The 23,563-nt window shown below is 33.7% G+C and overlaps 1 protein-coding gene across 7 annotated transcripts in view; it reads right to left on the bottom strand.

The window, feature by feature from the left end:
* Positions 1–23,154, bottom strand: part of LOC106150648 (otoferlin) — a 63,800-nt gene extending 40,646 nt beyond the window's left edge. For 3 of the 7 annotated variants that reach the window (XM_087014736.1, XM_013523575.2, XM_087014724.1), the window contains exons 1-4: positions 22,672–23,149; positions 8,067–8,125; positions 4,233–4,321; positions 3,743–3,842 (exon numbers count right to left, since the gene is read on the bottom strand). In XM_087014736.1, coding sequence (XP_086870862.1) covers positions 3,743–3,842; positions 4,233–4,321; positions 8,067–8,125; positions 22,672–22,750 — 327 coding nt within the window. In that variant the 5' untranslated portion in view covers positions 22,751–23,149. Of the gene's footprint in view, positions 1–3,742; positions 3,843–4,232; positions 4,322–8,066; positions 8,126–22,671 lie in introns of all 7 variants that reach the window. The other 4 variants (XM_087014702.1, XM_087014711.1, XM_087014701.1 and 1 more) reach the window with 4 other exon arrangements.
* Positions 23,155–23,563: the final 409 nt, after the last annotated feature.

Here is a 23,563-nt window from a genome sequence, read left to right as displayed (position 1 = left end):
ACCAAAGTGGACATAAATGATAACTCAATGCATCCTCTAGTCTTTAATCTTCCTTTATCTGGAGGTCCATAACCCATTTTTATGTGTTCACCAATCTACATCAAATGTTCAAATCAATTACCCATCTTAATTTGACTGAAAATGAGTAGTTTATCCACTGCTACAGTATCAATAATAAATAATCAATATAGTGCTGCCTCATTACAGGACCATGAGTTATTTATTCTGTGTTCAGCGAACAGGATAAATTGCTACAAAGTCAGAAAATAAAAGAGACAGAAATCAATAAAACAGGATGATCTATCACTCACAATACTGTTGGTGTAAGTATAACACATCAATATAGAATAGCTTTTTTTTTTCAAAATCTAGATAAGGTAAACCACGTACTGTATCGGGTTAATTATATATCAAGTGGTTTGCTAAGGAACCATGAAATCTGTAAAACCGAATGCATATTTGGGATTGGTGATATAAAGTTCAATCAAATAGGCTGCTGAGGGACAGCGTACATAATGGAGAATTGAAAATGAAAAAGCTTGCATTCGATGGGCCTGAAGCTAATGAAATATAATTAGGTAGCCCATGTCCTGTTTACACCAGCCAGATGAATCATTCATCACAAATTGCACAAATTTCTTTTTTTCAAATACACAGGAAATTCTGTCAACTATCAGCCTAAATAATTATTTTTTAAGCAGGGCAGGCTATAGAATTTAATCATATTAATCAAATCAACTAGATTGCCTATACACAACAGCTCTAAAAGCATGTAGATTTTGTTTCTTATATGTCATTAACAAAAGAATGACACCTAAAAACAAATGGAATCTTCAGTCAAAATCATTAAGAATATAAAAACAAATACAACTGAAGCTGTCAATGAAAAGGATGTAACATACATATCTAACATATCACAGTATTAAAAAAAACAGCAAGCTGTTAAATACTTGGTGCTATGAGGATATTTATTTTACCAATGTTAATTTAAAAGAGACTAAAAAGGAGGCAAAGTGCATAGAGCAACATATATATCTACGAAGTCAGTATATACAAAAAAAAGTGGAAAAAGAAAGAAAATTAGGATAGAATAAAAAGGAATGAATGGACAATAAAGTCGCTACAGTAATCAGCTTTCCTGCATTTAACTTGTCCTTCCTATGATAAATGTACTCGTTAATGTATAAAGTTGATACATTATCTTCAATTATGACATGTTTTAGATTCAAAAGCAAAGACATGTTCACTAATTTGCAGATAATCTGGCACAGAGTGAAGGATTTTATGGCAAAAATAATATAATTGCAGTCACTGGCCTTAACTTTCTTAGAAATGTGTATACATCTGCAAATGTAAATACAATATATGACTGTTGTGCTTGGATTTTATACTGGAAACAAGGCAGCAAAGCTGTCAAATGTACAGACAAAAAGCAGAAAATAATAATGCATAAAACATGATACTGTCAATTCTGATGCAATAATACATTATGCTTTACTGTACAGTCAACATCAAATTTTAATTATGCACAACTGGTAATAGTTCACGATCAGAATGAGAAAAATGAAAATTTCACGAAAAAAAATTGCATAAATTCAATAAAAAATAATAATCCAGCTGGTTTTCTAATTTCAGTTGTATATGTCAAACCTAAGAATCATTCTTGAAATGCTAAAAATATAATATGTAACACAGTTTTCTTTTTATAACGTTTGTGGTGACAGTGCACTAAAAAGTTTTTTGTCTATTTTGATGCAAAATAGGCATTACCTTTGGAAAAAGTGGCCCAATCATTCTGATTTTCGAATTTGACCTGCATTTTATAAATATTCATGAGTTCTGTAAGTTTTAAGCCAAAAGGTAAAATGTTATTTCACTTATCATGTTATCGGTGTTGCACATATGCTGAAAAAAAAAAGCAAAAACAGCATAAATTTTGAAAGAATGACCCAATTATGCTGATTTTTGGACTTGATGAATATTCATCAGTTCTGTAAGTTTAAAGCAAATGGTTTTCCACTTATCATGTTATTAGGGTGAAAGTGCACACCAAAAAGCACGACGGCAACAGCAGGGGCAACAACAGACGCAGGTGACGGCTATATATACAGACACATCTGTGTCTGTACATAAAAAGCATGTCTCAGATAAATTTGATGATGAACTACACTGTAAGACTTCATGGATCATTTTCTTAAATCAATATATATGACAACATTTCTTTTCCAACTATCAGGTTTGCAAGTCAATACCATTCCATGGACACTTAGAAACTGCTCTAATGAGGTTTCTTTAAAATAGCGATTTTTACGCCTGGTAATGTACTACCACGAACTGCATGTTGCCTTGAAATCTTATCTGATGAAATTCGTTAAGTTGACTGACTTCCTATTTCTGTTAAAGGCATTTATATACTGTTAAAATGCTGCAACATGTCATTGACCAGTCCGCAGATCATGGAATAATAAGAAGCTGAAACCAATGGATATTAATTAGCCAATTCTTCTGAAAAATATCAACTCAAAGAGTGTTTATTGATATAAAACAAAAGTTGTGTTCTTTCTCAATTCTATCCCATAAATCAAAATTTACACAAAATCAATCCTTTTAACCTAAATTTCCCATACAAACTTAACTGCTTTGAATTTGCATTGTATACTGCATCTACATGTATGTAGAAGGATGTAGCATGTATTGTTAACATGAGATGAAAAAAATCCATACATCGCATGTCTAAAAATCTAACATTACTACTCCTGACAAGAGCAATGTATCAGCATATGCCCTCAATATATGTTTTATTATACCTCACTAAAGCAATTTTTCTTTTTTTCACAACAGTATCCATGCACAAGTAAAAGAACACAGCTAACTTGATTTTACCATCAAAATAACTTTGTTATTACCAGTTAATTTTCATTTTCCAAAACAGATTATTCCACTTGTCTTCTGGAGGAAATTGCCTCTGTAAGTCTATTATATTGGGAATGACAGGAACTAATTAAGTCATACTGACTGTGCAATTTGAATGACACTCAATTTTTTTCAAAATATTGCAAAAGCAAAAATGTTAGCAACTTTTGATGTTATCATGGTGGACACTGGGACTGTAAATCAATATGTAGTTTTGCAGACCCCAAGCTAAGTCTATCAATGGAAGATATTTTTTTTTTTTTTTAAGTCAACAAGGTGCAGGAATGAATGAAGAACATTGTAGGATTCTTCAGTTATTTTATTCAATGCTATACTGAGATGACCAATACTTCTTACTTTGAGTTTTGAACTCCTTAAGTAGGTGAATGCAGCTTTGATCAGAGTCCCCATTATTTCTTTAAAACATTTTAGAACTTTTGTCAATTATAGATATATTGATATCCTTGGGAATTGCTTCACAAAAAAGCACTTGAGCTAAGTTAAGGCTGATAAAATTGGAGTCCCAAACACAAAGTTATCTTTGCCAGAATATACAATATTTGTGTCAGAGTTTTAAGAATGATTGGTGCACAATAAGTGAATTTGACTTATCTAAATGTGCTTTTGTTGTCATGGAGAGTAAAAACCTTAGCCTAGATTGCCACATTTTGCTCAAGGGACTTACTTAAAATATTTTTAAGATGAGGTACAATATGCAGCCATTTTGAGTTTTGATTATTTGCGAAATGCAAATTAGTTTCAACGGGCTCAGCTCCCCCCCCCCCTTAAAACTGACCCAAGAGTTTTCATAAAACAGGCTCCTGCTTACCTTCATCATGACATTGTTCTCATTTAGCAAGTGGTCAGTTATCTTGACATGGCCTGTTTCTACCAACTCCTGGAGCAGCATCTGGAAGAAACCCACTTGCCTGAAAAAAAAAATGAATCAGTTCATCTTTCTATTAAGTCAAATTTCTGAGGTTATATATACGAGTATATTATATCTTCAATAGTCTATAGTGACAACTACACCCTAGTCCATTTCAAAGTGACTGAATTAATAGTAATAATAAATGTTCAGCTAATATATGTATGTACAAAATATATATCAGAAATTTATGGTAAATATGGACAGAGCTCTTTTAATTGATAAAAAATAGAAAAGTCTTGGAGTGCAGTCCAGCAATGGTGTTCCACAAGTGTAGACATAACTATTTCTACTGGCTTCCTAAGGAATCAGAAACTGTTATCTTTTAAGAATGCATCAAGAACACGCAATTTAATTCATCAGATACCTGGATTTCTACAATGAACCTCACCTGTTGTTAAGGTATTTGTTGTAATTAAACAACTGTACCTCCACCATCTCACGGCCGTCAACAGGTCGTGCCACTGGCCAAGTAAAGGTCTGCAAAGAATGGCAATAAATGAAAACCTTGCATTAATTTCACATCTTTTTCTTTGGTTTTCCAAGATACAGATAGATAGATAGATTTCTGACACTATCGGTCACTCAGACTTAGGCTTCGTTCACATGGAATGTCTATTTTCTAAATTCTATTTTCTATTCGCGGTACGTCTTATGATCACGGTCTGTGCCCTGAATATCCCGCGGCGTAATTACTGGCAGCGCGAGCCAGTTACTTAAAGTAACTTATAGTAACTGGCTCGCGCTGCCAGTAATTACGCCGCGGGATATTCAGGGCACAGACCGTGATCATAAGACGTACCGCGAATAGAAAATAGAATTTAGAAAATAGACATTGCATGTGAATGAAGCCTTAATCTCAAATGTTCAATGACTGCATATAGGTAATAAAGCTTGCTTCCACTGAAATATACAAAACCACTCTACTGAAACAATAAAAAATTTAATCTATGTAAGTTGTTGGGGTTTTTTTAACTAATGCAAAAGAAATTGAAATGATTTATATATGTGTAGTAGTTCTGGAGCCATCACAGAGCAACAACAATGAACTCGTCTTCACAAAAAGTACTATGTGATCTCTTGAATCATCAAAGAAGTATCTTATTCATTTTTCCACATAGGCTGATCAATTTACTGTAGTTAAGCACACATATATTTCACTGTTACAGTAATCATCATAATACAATCCCTGAGAGAAAACAAGTAGGTACAATGACAAAATAATCAAATCAGATTCATCCCTTATGGATGATGAAACCTAACACTGATGATGAAATCAAACATTTCTCCAATCTTTCATCCACCAAAATAATGGTAATGCATAAAATTCAGAACATCAAATTCAGATTGTCTTAAGTGATGTGTCCAAGTTCTAAAATACCCCTCATCAAGTAACTCTTAGTTGTAGACAGATTTTTCATTCAGTCTAATGATGATCTTTATCAATATATCACCCTTCATATAGTATACTGGTATGCCATTTTCTAATAGATAGTTACTTGGGGAATAAAACAATAAAAAAAAATGGAAGTTCAGAGAGGTGGATAAAACCACCTGTAAAGGTACCACTAACTTGTATAAATGCCATAAATGACATTTGAAAAAATGATTTGACAGACAATTCAAAATCTGAAATACAAAACATTTTAGTTCACTCATAAATGCAATGTAGTTATTTTTATCGAATCTGTAAAAAACACCCAAAACTTATTCAAGAAAGTACCATAAAATAAAAATAAATAACTAAATAAAAAACTTGGGATCATAGGTTGAATGTCAAGCACCCTAATATGGAGCCCATACAATGTGGCACTGTCATTTAGGCATCAACTTACATTAGTATGCACAAGGTACCTCTGATAAAAAAAATCTTGGATCACCAGAACCATTATTCAGCTCTAAGATGTGTTCAGGTACAGATCTAAAAACTTTGCAAAACCCATAGTCTAACTTGTACAGGTATATATTTGATAATAAATCTAATGATAACACTGACAGAATATCACCAAAATATCATTTACTTATGCATATAGAACTTTGGAGGTCTTGACTTTAAATCCATCACATCAATGGTATAACCTTGGACATAATAACGTAATCATTATTATGTCCAAGGTATAACCAAGATATATACTTACAGTATACAGGTCGTGGTATAACTCAGATATATGCTAATATTACATGGCTTAACTTAGTTATATACCACCATTGTGGTCTAACTGAATTGAAGGATGTGAGCACTGGTATGCTCTAAGTTAATTAAGGGATGTGTGCCGTGTTTGATTAAACAAGCAAACTTGACACAGAATCATACTCTTAAAAATGGCCTGATCCTGATAACATCATCATGGTTTCTCAAGGTACCTTTGGGGATCCATCATCAAATTTTATATTGGATTTCTTTCCTCTTTTAAAATAGATTATACAGTCAAATTATAATGTCCCCCAAAGGGCACGTCTTATTCAATTAAATGCTGGCATCTTTATCTAAAGACCTTCCACCTTATGATGTCTGATGATCGATGACCATTATTCAGATTTATTTGCTTAAACAATAAAAGTATACATATATAATATGATATTCATTTGTTCTGCAAGAAAAAAATAAAAAAAGTTGGTCATGCAGTCCTTGTCAAAGTGATATCATTTCCTTATATTAAGTCAAAAATAAAAATCAGGCTTGAGAACTCATGCATTGGGGTAGGAACAAATTACAAGTGTATGCAATGTTCTGTAAAGTTGTATGGGAACTCTATTACGGTAGTTTTATTACCCTGAAGAGAACTTGAAAGCAAGATATTTCAATCCATCACTGATAGACCATATAAGGCTGTTTATTCCCATAGAACCAAAGAACGAAACACACACTGTATCACATACTTCAGGAAATTGTGTACCATGACGTCAATATGAACTGGGATAATTCATTTATGACGGATGTGGTTATTGTCTTAGTCTAGCGTTGCAACCTAATGAATCACCTCAACTAATGGGCACTTACATCTAACAACCTGTCTTCACTGTCTCTAGACAATAATATGTTGCTACAATGTAGGATAAATAGGTTTAGATGTCACAGTTCTGCATCATACATGTATCTCTCTATGTTATCAACAAACTGCTTTCAGGGTAAGTTAAAGTTTAAAGAGATTTAGAGGTGGTCTGAACGGGAGTCTCTATGATATGTTCTTCTGGTGAGGTCAGATGGACTTTTAGGGTTTCAAAAATTAAGCTAGACTATGCTTTTTTTCAATTGATTTTAATATGACTTTAAATGATGTAATGTCTAGCAAATGCCGAGTTCCAACTGGGTTTTAAAAAAAAAACTGCCACAGGTATATTTAAATTTCTGCATAGACTCTGCCAAATCATAGATACTTTTTTCTGAATGTAATAAGTTAGTGTAAAGTTCTGGAAGAAAGGAAACCAGAAGATTACTTTAAATCCACTGTCATTAAAATTCAGATCACTTTCAAGGTCTTAATTTTTTCCCCTCTTTCCTCCACAGTCCTCCTGCATGCAGATGCACATACAAACAACACCCTATGTAGTGTTCACTCCACTGGGTATTATTTCCTGACCAATGTGCCAATATTAACTTCATGTCTATCAAGGGGCAACAACTGTCTATCCAAGCTTCATAGGCAGCACATGTAGATGACTATAATACATAAATGCTGCCCATGGGAGCAAGCTGAAGAAAGGAAGGGGCAATTTCTAACACAGTGCAGTATGAAAACATCCCCTTAAGGCTTTTATTTTCTGTTAAAGTTATTGACACAGACTTATGCAACAGTTTAGTCAAAAGCTTTTTGACACCATATACTGAAATAGGAAACAAAGGCAGTAATAATGTGCTGGACTGGGACTTATCATCATTTATTATTCATGTCATCAAGTAATATTGATCTATGTATTTCTTTTTTCCTTTTCATTTATAGAAACATGGTGTGTGCCAGTATTATTAAATCACTTGAATATTCTTTTTTTTTTTCCAAACCAAAGTAATATAATTGGATCATGCCAGCATTTCATAATCTTTTGGCAAATCAAACATTCTCAGAGATATTTATCTTTCCATTTTATTATACACACGCACAAAAAATATATCAACAAGCATGATTGAAACAACACTAATTAATTGATTGAAGCGATCAGCATATCAACAGATTAAGTGATGGCATGCTTGAATAGCTCCACTGTTAATAAGAACCTGCCTACATACCTCATCAAACCAGCAGCAGTCTTCCACATTTTCAATGACCTTAGAGTAGTGGGCAACACCTGAAATCATAAAAAAAATTATACTTTTAAGATTCTTGTCATGATCGATCAATATGTACATTTTACAGGTTATCACATCAATTGTCGTTGATTCAAATGGACTGCAGTACTGGTACATGCTGCATAAAGCATGTGTCCTATTTGTTAAATTTAAAGCTTAACATAGTCAAACATGGTTTAGGGAAGAGCAAATCTCTTACCATTTCTTTTGACATTATTTTTAACAATTAAAAAAAGCAATTCAGTTACTACTGCCCAATAATGCATGAACTTATAATGATGCAGCACAAAATATTTTATTCACAGCAAAAATTAACTGCTTAATGCTATTAAATATATGGCAACCATTATCTCTTACTACTTGACCCTTGACACAATCATATTCAAGTAATTGAAATGATCATAGTAACTTTAAAAAACTACAAAAACTAGGGTGTGTTCAGTTCATTAATTCCATATTGTGACCTACAAAGAATAATCAAGTAGTTGGAAGTAATCACAGAAACAAATGTGTGTTCACTTTAATAAATCTCAATCTTAGCATGCTACTTACTGTCCCCTTGGGCTCAACCTAATGTGTTGATTTAAGTTACAAAAAGTAAATTACTTATGCTATTGTTGACTTTGCAATGCCAGTAATCTTAATTTGTTTTGACCGATCTCTTGTTATTTGTGTAATAATTCTTAGCACCCAATCAATTTGGTTGCCACAAAAAAGTCACACACATGTAAATAAAACCATCTTTAAAGAAATTCAAGAAATTTGAACCCAAACATTTTTGACACAATCTCAAATAGTCTGCCATTAACAAGTCAATGTATTTAGTAACACCTGATTAAGTGCATATTACCACACTCCCGCATATTACTTATACCATACATATTTATTCATATTACTGCATCACTCTGTTTAATTAAAAAAATTACTTTCATAAAATTAAGTTTATAAGCTGGAACAAGGAAGTTCCTAGGCTAAAATTAATCTTACCTTATATATACATTTAACAGTTAATTAACACACACACACACACACACACACACACACACACACACACACACACACACACACTGTAGTGGGGGTTGTATTTACATGTACACTTCTAAACACCTCAAATGAACAAACCCATTTTTCCAAGTGTTAACTTATCCTAAAGCAAATTAAGTTATACATGATAAACACTTGCATATTCTATGCATTTTGAAAACTACATGTCACATAGAATTTAGCAACTACTGGTTCTACTAGTAACATCATTATCCCCCATAACAGGACATATAATTTCTAGTCACTAATTAAAGCTTCCAAGATGCAGCCTCATCTACTCCTGACAAGCACATGTGGGTGGAACATTTTCACACATAGCCAGTAATGTTATTTTCATCCCTCGGATGAATAACCAAGGAAACCTTTTATGAGTTTGCAGATGTGCAGATAGTTATTTCCAGTAAAATCACTCTCTCAGGACTAGGCTTAAGCATTTCTTCGCTATAGAGAATGCATGATTTTAAACGAATGCAGTGGCAAAAATCTATTTGAATGTGGTTACAAGTCAATTTACCAGCAACTGATTCAATCACTGGTTCAGATGTCTTTCCAGTATGCCAAATTGAGACTGAAATTGAAATAAAATTGTTTTATCAAACAGGTATTATTAAAGTAAAAAAAAAAGTTACATGTCCGACACATATTATAACTACCATAGCCACTGAAATTCAACAAAATTTCACCTTTAAGAAGTAAAAAAACTGGTTCTCATGTACCGCTCTCAGCTGCATCTCTGCATGGTTTACAATTGATGACTGTTATTATTTTATTTTTGTCTTGATGCAGAGTGGGTGTAGATCTTTTCAGTTTCCTGGGGAGGATACAGCCTGACCAGCTGCTGTATTAAAGCACTGGAAAGCTAGCATACAAGCTTTCTTTCCTTGCCACACCAGTTATTAAAATGGGGTAATATTCTAAAACATCCAGGGCTCATAAGAATACATTTGAACACATTGTATTTTACTTTATAAAGAACTTGATAATTTTACAATTATAAAAACCACTGTTGTCCAAAGCTTCAACATAAAGTCCTGTCCAAAAGTAAAGGAAAGTTATTAAGGCAAAAGTTAAGGACCCAATATAAGTGCAACTGCTCAAAATGCCCATGATATACTTGGGAATGCACCAAAAGTGCCCAAATCCCAAGCAACACAAAACTGTTTGTGCATACTGTGTGCATGTGCATACATGTATTGTTACTATATATATGTGTGCACACAAATGCATGGTAGCATGTGTACGTACATTCTTGCATGACAACATGCAACATATCAAAGCCATGTTATTGATGTAGTGCTTTAACTAATAAGTGGATACAACTTACCTAACTTAAGACCCAATCAATAATTCTGTAAGATTCAATCATTCCAGCTGTTATACCTGACAAGGAAGCTGTTGATCAGGTGCAAACTGTAACAGTTTTTGTGTGTTCACCATTGGTTTGATAAATTGCCTTGTCTGACTTTTGCAGTAAAACACTTTTTTTAAAAAGGATAACAACTGTTCATTTTGGCCAAAAAAGAATTTTCCTGGGGTAAAGGACAATTTTCCCATGCTTACCAATGGTAAATGAATCCGTTCCCACACTCAAAATTAGCCCGTTTTTTTTTCTAAAAAGTTTGTTTTTTTGTGAGAGTGTAGAATGTAGCCTTCTACAGAGGTCATGTGATGGAAAGGACAAATTTCAGAATAATTGTGTTAACTGCTGTATTGTTGGTAAAATACAATTTATTATATTTCTATGAGTTATTTGCAATGTATATATTGTGAAATATGGATAACTTATGAATGGTTGCTATCCCTTTATCTTATAAATTATATTCATATGGTAAATGTTCACAATTAGGCACTCAGAGACTTTAAAGCTCAACAGTCATTTTCTGATTTACTTCTGCTGAACAAAATAAAAGCTATTGCTAAACTCATCAACTGACAATATTCCTGCTAACACATCACTACAATAATTTTTTTTTTATCTTATACATTCAAATTATATCAGTTGTGAAAACATTTTTCATATTCAGTACCTGTGATGCTGACAAATATCTACTCAGTATGTCCGAATGTTTTTCTTAAAAAATACAGCTGCAGATAAGGACAACTAAAGACTGGAAAACATGACTGACATAAGCATTATCACAGTGCCTACATAACAGGTATTAGCTGATACTAGGGAGCACTTTCAATCACAGATCCTGCCAGTACAAAATTTAAAAAATGTATAACCATAAAAAATACAAAATTGTGTAGAAATTTTAGTGAATTCCAAATCACTTCTTTCCTCCTAGCCAACTGTCTGTCCTGAAAATCCAATCAAAATTTGTGATGAACTTTTTTAAATATAAAGTCCACTATCCTGACTTACAAACATTAAACAACACTGATGAAAAGAACCTCTTCTTTGTCAGGGGTTTTTACTGAGATATCATGGCTGAACTATTAGGTACTGGAAAATAAGATATTAGGGTGCTATTTCCAGGGGTTAAGTTGGTATTATGTGGACATTCTTGACAACCTGAGTTTCACCCCTTTTTATTTTAATTCACCTCTGAAACTAAGGGTACTTTGTCAGAATGAATACAATAATTGCATGACTGTTAATTTCCCTCCTTCATGGATTCCCATTGTAATACTGCAGCAATGCATTCAGATGATATCTGTGTGCCTGTGTGTGTGTGTGTGTGTGTGTGTGTGTGTGTGTGTGTGTGTGTGTGTGTGGCATGTGATGGAATAGGGCGGGGTATAATCAAGCAGCCTTATGCATACATACGTACATTCTTGTACATTCTAATTGTCATCTGAACAAAACTTGTATCATGTGTACACAATACCAATGCTTGCATGTACATACTAATCAGCGGATGAATCTGATCAATTTCAAGCAACCACCTAATTATCAGGCTGGTAATGATCCCTAAATACGGCAGTTTCACCATTTAACAGAAAATTATCTTTAATATATAACACTTACATTGATTTTTTGAAAGATAAGGAAGGAGTGCACAACTATTCCTGGGCTTATTTGCAGAGTAAAACCTGGACTGATGCATTACTAAAGATGGGTACTGGTGATTCAGCTCTCCTCCACCATTACTCCACCCACCCACCCACCCACACACACACACACACACACACACACACACACAAAGAAAAAACTCTGCTGACATTGTCCACCCTTTTTTAAATATAAAAATATACAGTACAAGCTCAATCGAAGAGTTTCCCTAAATGTTTAGGCAACCGATCACTTTTACTTCCTCCAACAAAAATGCTAATGATTTATCAGCATCTGTTTGTTTGTTGACTAATACAGTTGTACTAGTAAGTCAAAAGTTTCTGTGCAAATTTGATAAAATCTTTCTGAGATAGACAGTTTAGGAGAAAATGAAGTATCTGCATAGGTCTCATTTTATTTATTTTAAATATTTACCGTACATATATATATACAGTATATGGCAAAATCAAATATGCCTTTAAATTTGCCAGACCTAATTTATATGGTTTAAAATTCCTTTGATCCTAAAACATATTGAGTCTTTTTGTTATACATACTAGTTTCAGTGCACCAGATTAACCAGATTCTATGAAAATCATACAGGCAAACTTGGACAAAATTTGAGGATCTTAATTGTTATCATTCCAGTCCTTGATCTGTGCTCTTTGAGCAACTTCATTTTCTTATTAATTACATTCTGCAGGAGGAACTCTGAGAACTCAGAGTGATCTATGCAGCTAGTACCAAAGAAAATATCCATTCTATAAGATTTCTTTGAGATAAACAATAATTAGAGATATAAGTTGATGTCTACTGTAATTAAATCCGCTAGTCTGTGACACGAACACATTTACAGTACAAATGCCTCTTCACATGGGAGTTACATGTAATACTCATGTGCACAATCACATGTTAGAGCCTTCATGCATGTCAAATTTCATTTAAATTGATTGAATGGTAGAGAGAGATCATCAGACAAAATTGCTGTTTGCCTAATAGTATCAATTAATTTTCTTTTAGAAATAGTAAAATAAAGCCAAAATATTGAAAAAAGATTAAGGAATAACATCATATCATGCCCACTATCTTGAACTTGACTGGCATTTCAGGACCACAAATAATCCCATAAGGTTACATAGTAAGCATTTGGATGATTGCAGCATCCACAAGGGCAAATTTATCTTTAAAAAATGTTGTAAAATAAGGAATAATTGGATCATGCAGCAATTTTACCCGATCGACATTTTAAAACAGTATTCATGTCAGTTTGAAGCAAAATGGTAATATTGCTTTCCAGGTATTTTGGAAACAATTATTAAATGTCCATGGATCCAGATAGAGCTCTGGCTTTACCTTCAGTGTTGTAGAAAAACTCAGGTGATGGGACCAGGTACATAAAAATGCTAACTTTCCAGAAAAGATATCAGAGGATAAACTGAATGGATGCAAATGAAATCAGCAGGAGAGGACCAAGATTATATAAAAAGATGGACAGAAAATCAGCATGATATCCCACTACTAACTTTTTCATGATGACAGCTTTGCCCAGTCAGGACAAGTTAACTAACAGATCTGCAGATCAAACATGGTCAACCCATTTGAAAGCTTGCTGCATTATCCCCTAATAGACTCTAAATAGATTCCCCACGGGGATTACACTTTCAAATAGGTCACATATATTTGATCCACAGATCTGTTAGTCCGCAGATCAACTTCGGTTGTGAATGTGGCCTTTATTTGGTCTTGTAGAACTCAATTACATGTATTTGCAGTTTAAAATTGTAGTGTTTAAATCAAATGATTTTCCCTTCAGAAAATCAACCCACAGTTTTTATGAAAAGTTAAAAATTGCCTTTCCTACGGTATAAACATGAACATATCCATCAAAGGATATACTTTACCACCTGAAATTAAATATAACTTACCGTATGCTATCAATAAGGTTGTCCTTACCATCCTAAATTTGTGGTAACTATGGTGAAGTAACTGTTAAACTTAAGTGTTTGGGAGGATTTAACAATATTGTAAGATAATTGTTGTACTTGACAGCCGTGCTAACAATAAAACATGTACATGTAGCTAGTAAAGATAATATCTGTGCAAGGTACTTAATGGATTGACCATGAGATAACAGATGGCTGATCAATAGCTTGCATGATAATTTCAAACAAGAAACTATCATATCTTCCGCAAAAAATATCTTAAGTTCTAAACTGCTAGCTTGAATGTTGATTTCAAATATAATCTATGATTGTTTCATCCCCCCCCCTCCAAGTCCAACTGTTATACCTGTGTTAATTTAAAACTATAAAAAAGAGTGATATATAATTTGTTTGGAAGTCTATACTCGAGTCCTACAGGTTAATGAAAAACTGGATCAAATGCCTTTTTCAAGTCTACAAGCACCTAGGCAGTTACCAGTACTTTGCTTCTATATATTCAAAGCATGTTTAAAATATTTTACCATTCTGAATCTAAATAACTAGATTTCAGTCACTTGGATTATTTTCACTTGCTAAGAAGATCTTAATGTCAGGCAACATGGTTAATTATTAAGTCATCGATTACTCAATTACCTAGTGTGTGTTATGCGCCACCTGAAAATAATTACCTTCCTGTTCAGATGAGTTTATATTCAAAGGAATGTCTGAATTTTATTTCCTTCTTTGTGAATGTATCCATTAAATATGATAGTAAACAAATGCAAAACATACATGTAAATTGTCATGTGTTCTTCAAGAATATTTGCATGAAAATGGTCTCTTGCAAAGACATCGATCACTTGTTAGGTAAACAGTGCAATTATGTTTTTCTGTTACATGCAATGGTGGATTGTGACAAATTATTCACCATTTGACACATGCCATCAACTGTTTGCCTACCTGTACTGCTCTGTTCTTAAAGGGTAAAAAATTTCTGAAATGACCCATTCTATCCCAATGTCATTGTGAGTGAAAATCAACCCAGTAAAACATGACATAGGGTGATATAAGCATTTCCAAACATGCTAGGTTGGTATTGTGTCTTTTTAATTGGCACTTGTCTGATAAACTGGACATGGAAAAATAAGCTATAATCACTTCTAACAGGCAGATTGAACTAGATAATGATCTACCTGAAGTAGCACCAGGTAAGAGTAGCTAGTTCAGAGAGTACAATGTGTTTGTTGGACCAACTAATTTGGGAATACCCACTGAAGGCTTAACAGCTGATGTAACAGCTTTGCAATTACCTTATGAGTACAGTACTTTTGATGTAGCTTTCAGCATAAGGTTTAAGGACTTAATGGGAATTTGTTACAGCTGATTCTACTGTAGCATAACAACTTATAAAATAATCATGAAAAATACATTTCACTTAATTCACCCTAATACATGATACATGAAAGATAATTGAAAGCTGGTATCTGAATTAACACATTTGTCATTCATCATAAATGAGAAATAGAAAGTAAACCAGAAAATAGCTCAAATGCAAAGGTCATATATTCACCATTTTAACATTTTGTCACAGAAATTGTGATTTAAATGCCGAATCAGTGAAATTAATCTACACTTTGATCAAACTGATAATTATAATACAATGTATTCTAAAAGAGAAACAATAGCTTAGGGGAATGCCTGACTGGTTATGTCACTAATGTGTCTAAAACATGAAGGTTCTGTGGGGAAATTAAAATAAATATCTGCAATAACCAGCTTGATCCTGCAGATATATAAATTTCTGCTGTGAAATCACCCTTAATACAGAAAAGATAAATGTTACAGTCAATTATTGTACACCAGTCAACTTTTGAGACCTTTTCCAATTATATATATATTCTTCTTGTATGTCCACTAACACATTGTATGTTGTATAAAAACAAAATTTACATCTTACCAATGGTTTCGTAGTTGTTATTTCAACATTCCAGCAGTTTCTACACAAATCACATTACCAGAAAAAAAAACTCAAAAATCCATTATCAGAAAAAAAAAAAAATGCATTGACGATTTTCCTCAAAATAGTTGATATACTGGCACCATTACAGCTTAAATGTCTCATTTCTCAACATGCAGTAAACTGAAGTATTCAACTGGCAAATGACTGCTATCTTTATGAAGGTTTCTAAAAACAGTAGCAGTCTATCATCATGCTACATGTACATGGTGCATCTACAGACAAGACAACAAACCATTTTGGAGATTAAAAGAGGCACTTGCCTGTGAAACCTAAATGTATGTACAACCTTAACTGTCAGTTACTGGATTAATGCACATGGAGGAACATTTGCTTCATCAGAAACACGAAACTATGATCATCTTACATACATGTACAAGTACTAATACATCATTTTTTACAATCAGATGTACAGACCCGTAGCCAGGGGGGGTTCGGGGAGTTCGAAAGAAACGCCCCTTTTGCTGGGAAAAGGTCCACTCTGGGTAAAATTTGATCTAGGTACATGAAGTTTTTATGGGAAAAGGTCCACTTTTTCAAAAAACGAACCCGCCTTTTGAAATTGCTGGCTACGGGCCTGGATATATGTACATATGGTCAAAACTGGAGGATGGATCAACAAAGCTCTCTGGGTACACCTCTGACAATATAAAAGTACCTGCAATGAGGCCAAGTTCGATTACACATATTTTTTATGATTACAGGAAAAATGAAAAACGACATTTATGTATGCATTTTGGGATGTTAAAGAGAAACCTAGAAAAAATTAAGTACAAAAATATGAAGCAAAGAGGATTTTTTCAGGAACAAAGAGAACAGTTCAATAACAAGAAGGCTCAAAGTTAACATTTCAAGCTCCATTTTCAAATTCTCCCACCTTTTATCAGAGAAAAACTCAACTTCCTTCAGGTTAAGTCAGGAAAGAGGTATTCGATATTTAAAAAAAACTATTCATCTTATAGCTATAACTTTTAAAATTTCATGTCATTAGTGAAAGAGGACTATAAGTGTGTGTGTGTGTGGGGTGATAATACCAACTTTTTGTACTACCCCCCTGACATTATGTAATAGGTCTAAAAAGACAAAACAGTATTTTTTTTTAGAATTTTTAAACCTCTCTAACTCCCCTGTACATACCCTCTGAAGTTTGCGATATTCAAAAATTACTGATTTTAAGCATGTTTTTGCATTTTTTCATGGTATTTGCCCCTCTTAATGTACCAAAGGCTTAGAAAATTATATACCTGCATATTTTACCTACATATATCAAGATAAAACATGTTTCACCATCATAACTAAAAATAAACTGAAAAAATAGGCCTGTTTTGCTCAAAATCATTTAGGGCAGACCCTATGTTATGTCACACACTGAATATGCTAAATCTGAATGATATGTCTAAGGGTGCATTCCCAGAGATTTAGATCGATCCAGAGATTTAGATTTAGATCACCTAAATCCCTGGGGGTTCATGCTAAATTGCAGTCAGCCGAGCGCGCACCATAGGTAATTACCCCCTTACAGCTTTTAGTAGGCGGGACAGACCCTTAAGCCGGCTAAGCTGACAGTAATCAAGTGAGACTCCCCACAGGGATAGATTGATCTAAAATCTATGGGAATGAGGTCTAATACATCAAAATAATCCTTGATGATTGGCCTTTCTTTTGGTATAAAACAATAGGCACCTGGGTCTCAGGGTGGTCACCTACACATCAAATTTTACCCCTAACCCCTTATTCATGATATACAGTCAGTTGCTCGTCTTTTGTGATTTGGGGGTCACCTATTTTGAATGATAATTCAACCCAGAAACTATATTCTAATAATAAAACTATATATTTCATTTATATTTATGTGTCATAATTACATGAAATTGTTCAAAACATTGTACAGGCCTTCAGATATTTGGCAAAATAGCAATTTTAAGATATCTGTCAATCCCTTGCTTGATTTTGCTGCCTCGGAGGACATGCAAGTAAGTGATGACAAAGAAAACCGTTTAGTATGTAACTTAATTATATCATCAATTTATTATATCATCATTTTTTGTCACATTTAGAATGAGCTCGATCCTTCATCATCATCACATACATATACCATCCATCCTTCTCCATTCATGGATTTCAACCTGCGACACAGCTTCATTAGTTCCCTCAATGTATTCATCATTCTGTTGGAAGTGTTCTACTCAAAAAGAGGAAAGATATTCTTGTACATGCAGACATTGGATATTTCAATGGCAACTTCTTTGCTGGTCTCAGTTTATGATAGTGATTGTTTCCTCGCTTCATACATAAAGACATATCATCCATCATACAGTATATCTTACGATGGAATATTGCAAAAGTCACTCAAATGTGAGTTTTTCATATTTTTCAACTTCCAAGAACAAATTACAGGATTTCAATGGAATGTACATGTACATATTGGAAACATGTACTTCATACTGCAAACATGATAAATGATCTTTTGTGAGCATTTTAATTACTCACAATATACGTATTTTACCAAAACCCCAAACAAGCATCCAAAACTGCTAAATCTGTTAATATTGTTAACTTCAGGAGGTTTGTACAGGGGGGGCTATCCTATAAAAAAAGGTTATGCTTGAAAGAACTTGTCAAAGTCCACAAGGAATTATGCTATTATGTTCAGTTTCACTTAATACAGATTTGTATTAATCGTCCATGCTGTAACCAAGCACATTCAAAAGCTCTCATTGAAGTATTCTGACATCTCTTTTAGTTACACCAGGGTTCACAATATTAGATTTCATGATGTTCCAGTCAGACTAATGGAAATTTATGAAATGGTATTATTTTAAACCATTTACCACAAGTGCTGATATTTGCATGATTGCCTGGAATGATTGATTGCATAGGACAAAAATGAGATTAAATGAAAAAAGATATTTTATAACTCTTTTCAAGTACCCACAATGTAGAATAACCTTTTTTTCTGCTTGATATTCTAACAAATTTCCTACTTCAAATATAATGATGCATACAATGAATGTGGACTCCCTGTTGCATTTAATCTATAATTAAAGTGGTTTACTCTAGTTTTCATTGCGTCAAAGAATCGACCTGGGAAATTAAATTTGCCAATAAAAAAAGCCATAAAAAATCCCATACCTTTATCTATATTCTCGCAGGGTAATGTTGACTTTTCACCATACACTGAACAGCGCATGGTATGCTACATACATTGTAAATAATGCTTAGATTTCTGTGCTATTACATGAAAAATTATATCTTATAAAACTATAAATAATTAGCCAGCCAGTCACTAAACATGAGATAGATTAAAAAAATGCCTAATGCACAAAAAAGTACAATCATGATTATAGAATTTGAATTGCTTTTACTTTTGGAAAATTGGAAGATGGAGAAGGCCAATGAAAATAGACTCAAAACATGACCTCAAGCTGTCCATGCTCAGTTCAGTGATGTCACGACATCCCCAGACCCAAGGTTATGATTAACTCACATACAATGTATTAAGTTAATTTCCTTCCAAACAAAGGCAATCAAGCTGATCAACAGTACACTAGCTAGCAATCAAGTTTCAATGTACAGTTCAGGGGTGGATGGAAACCGTCTTCTGGAAGACGGTCAGAATTTTCAAGTTTACATGGGCATCTATTTTTTTTTTTTTTTTTTGTCAGAAAACAGTTAAAATGGGGGATGACTCAAAAAAGGAGATTTGGAAGACTGTCAGAATATATGATGTTAGACATTTGATTTTAAAACATTATTAATTGGTAGAAATTGAATATCCATGTACTTGCATGTTTTTTAAATTGGGTTTTTTCCAAAAGCACAAAAATAAAGATTCTGCATTTGGATCCCTATACCTTCTACCCATTTCACAAATCCTTAATATGAGCCTAAATACTGTGAACACAAATATTGTATATAAATATCTCCAACTAATTAGAAGACAGAGTCACAATTGGAAAATAGGCAAAATTCAAACAAGAGGTGATGAAAACAAAATTGGCTGATGGCATGATGAAGCATTAGTTACCTTATCTACCCAATAATCATTCCATTTAACAGTAAAGTGAAGTGATCAAATCTAAACTTATGGCCTGACAATAGAGTAAATAATTCATGTACTATATTGTTCTCAATAATGGTAAAATAACCTACCAGTATACAGCCCAGCTGCTAGCTGATTAAGTTAAATTAATACAGGCTCAAAGGAGATGGGGGGGGGGGGTCATATAATTTGCAAATTAAAATTGCAAATAACATCTAAATCAAAAGGTACTTCTATTTACTTCAGATAAAGGATAATGGTACAATTTAATTCCTTGTTAATCCCAAAGTTATTAAAATATCCCATAATTATGAAAAACATATTTGGTTTGCAATTTTTATACTATCTCATCCAAAAAGGAAAAAAAGGAACAGTTACAATACCATATGGATAACAATGGCCAAGAGTGTTGTGATTGCTTTATTAATTTCTGTTGTTTTCAAATAATGCAATGCAATATGTCTGCATGGTCAATAAGAACAACATATCAACTTACACATCCACTGTCAGACAATTGTGCCATAGTAACAATTGCATAATTTATGACAAGGGCTAGGTATATATACATTTATCAAGGACAACAGATTCTTAGATAATTACTTCTCTTGGCTGAAAAGCAAGACAAACCATACATAGAAGTACGTACACATATGCATGCTGGCCCAAGCTAAAAACAAATCTGTGGCAAAATCATATATTTAAAAGTCAAATCTAAGGACTCATTCCCATTGAAACTATGGCTCTCCGTAGATCGATCAAATTTCACAGACTCTCACTGAATGCAATCAGTTTAACAATTAAACTTCCTCTAGGCAATGAGTAGAATACAGAAATGCTGGTGATTATATGAGTACATTGGAAACAAAAAGAGGCATGTTAATCTGTTGCATTAAGCTAGAGTTCCTGCAGAGTTGGATTTGTCTACGTATATAGTCTGACAGTGTCATGGGAATGAGCACTAAGAAGGCATTCCCAGAGATTTAGATCAATCTTACTAGATCGACCTAACTCCCTGGGGGTTCACACTAAATTGCAGTCAGCCGACCGCACAATGAAGTTAATTACCCCCTTACACCTTGTAGTAGGCGGGACGGACATTTAAGCTGGATCATCTGACAGTAATCTAGTGAGACTCCCCACGGGGATAGATTGATCTATAATCAATGGGAATGCACCTTAAGGAAGCTTTACAGATGATATAAGATGAACTTTTCTTTTTACAGTTGTACTTTTTAAAGTGTGCTAGCTGCCCTGTTTCCTAGCTTTGATTAAAACACAAATAATGTTTTGAAAATATAAAACAGAAAATTTATGCATAACCAATGATGTCATGACATTTTACATTGTCTTGTCTCTAACCATTATTCAATTGCCTTTTAGTCTCTCCAAATGTAATTATTTTTTCAATCTTCAATGTTATAACATCAACTACATGAATAGTCAAACACTGAAACATGATGTCAATGACATTTGAAGATGCTCTTATCAAAAATGATGGGAGAATTAAAAAGGATGTTCTGGAAGCATGTGGTCTTTATTGCTTTCAATGTGCAAATTGGGCCCTAATTTCACTTTACGTTGACCTGCCTTTAATTCACAACTAAAGCAAGAAATACCATGTGAACAAACAGTATATTGAAATAGCTGTACTGCTTTGTATTACACAAACAATAGCACCCTGCCTACATATGTACAGGCAGCCTCAGCGAGCTTGAATGGAGGTAATCTCCAACAAAAGTTTCATCGGTCCTCAAATGGACATATGAGCTTACCAGCATATGCAGTGACATTCTTTATATTGTTTATCTACTCTGTGCAAGTTGGTGTATAAAAAGTTCCCCATGATTTGCAACATTCATGACAGTTTATGAATGTCATATCACTTGCCCTAACATTAAATGGATTAAGTAACTTTAAACCATGCAGCCACAGACTTGGCACATCTTCTGAACTAAAATTCAAAGTTACTATTTCAATCAACTTTTTTATTTTTTATAAGTACAAATACACAAAGACTATACCATGTACACACTCCATCAAAAGAGTAAAATATGGACTTTTACTTTCTTCTCATTCCACACACCAAAAGTACCACCAGTAATACTTTGTGTAAATTTATTGTTTCCATTATCCAATATATTACTGAAGCATCATATTTCATTATTTTACATTCAGCTCACAAGTGACAGTGGAAATTGTCAAATTAAAAAATTACTTCCTCTAATTCATTTTCTTATTCTTTTTAATAGTGACAAGTCTTAAATGAGTTCAAATTATCAGGCATGTATGTTGCAGAGAAGTGTCAATGGGTAAGTTAATCAAAGGCAAATTACATCCCCATTAGCTAAAGCACAATATCACAAGGGGATTGGTTTTGAAGTCAGTAATGAAGAGAAATCATGATGAAAACCTTCACATATTCACAGTAAATATAATAAGGAGGCAGAGAACCTGTGTAATGTTTGTCTACCTGGCATGAAGAAATAACCCAAAGTAAACACTTAACTGTAGCATGGACGTCTTACCTCTGAAAGTTACTTTCACCAACCTCTCGCTCTTCCCTCGCAGATTCTCAATATATTTCAGGTGTAGAGTTAAAGCCATTACTGACAACAATTGAAAGTTGTCACCTCCAATCTAACAGTAAGCATCTATTTCACTGAAGTCAGTATATTTAGTGCACACTTTCCCATGGTATGGTACTTGTTCAGGCAAACTGATGATAAGTGGATATAAACTGATCAACCAACACTCCAGGTATGAAAATTAATAATCACTGATCTCTCTCCTATTCAAAATTCTGGTTTGGTGTTCAATAATATATGACCAATGCTATCCAAGCAACAATGCATCATATCAGGCTTGGCTCGGCGAAACAGGCTATTCCTACAAGTGCCTACACCCACGTGCTGCTTGCCGTCACTGTATTGATTTTTCCCTCTAATAACAATTGGTCCTTTCCCAAGTGCGCCTCTTGGACACATTTCAATGCTAACATAATTTGAGGCTTCCCTTGAAAATCTATTGGCAGAGGAAAGAACCCAGAAATGGAAACTGCGGTGCCTTTAATGGATATTGATATAATCATTAACTTGTTGAAATTGTACTACCATTGGATATCACTTAAAGCTCTGTAAAGATATTAGAGGCTTATCTTTTTCTATTATGTTGACCAAGACTGAATGATTATTTTAATATTTCATTATATACATCTCGCTTATACATGTATGTTACTGGATTTATGGTGTACACACTCACACATATATGTACTAATTAAAATAATTCTTATAGGAAGCTGAAGACAGCCCTGGAGATGCTAACCTCTCTCTCTCTCTCTCTCTCTGTATATTAGGTTCTCTCTCTCTCTCTCTCACACACACACACACACACACACACACACACACACACACACACACA

The sequence above is a fragment of the Lingula anatina genome, chromosome 1 (genome assembly GCF_051362555.1).
Source record: "Lingula anatina isolate TDL-2025a chromosome 1, LinAna3.0, whole genome shotgun sequence".
Lineage (NCBI taxonomy): Eukaryota > Metazoa > Brachiopoda > Lingulata > Lingulida > Lingulidae > Lingula > Lingula anatina.
The sequence above is the reverse complement of the archived record's forward strand: the minus strand, read 5'-3'. Positions and strand labels throughout refer to the sequence as shown.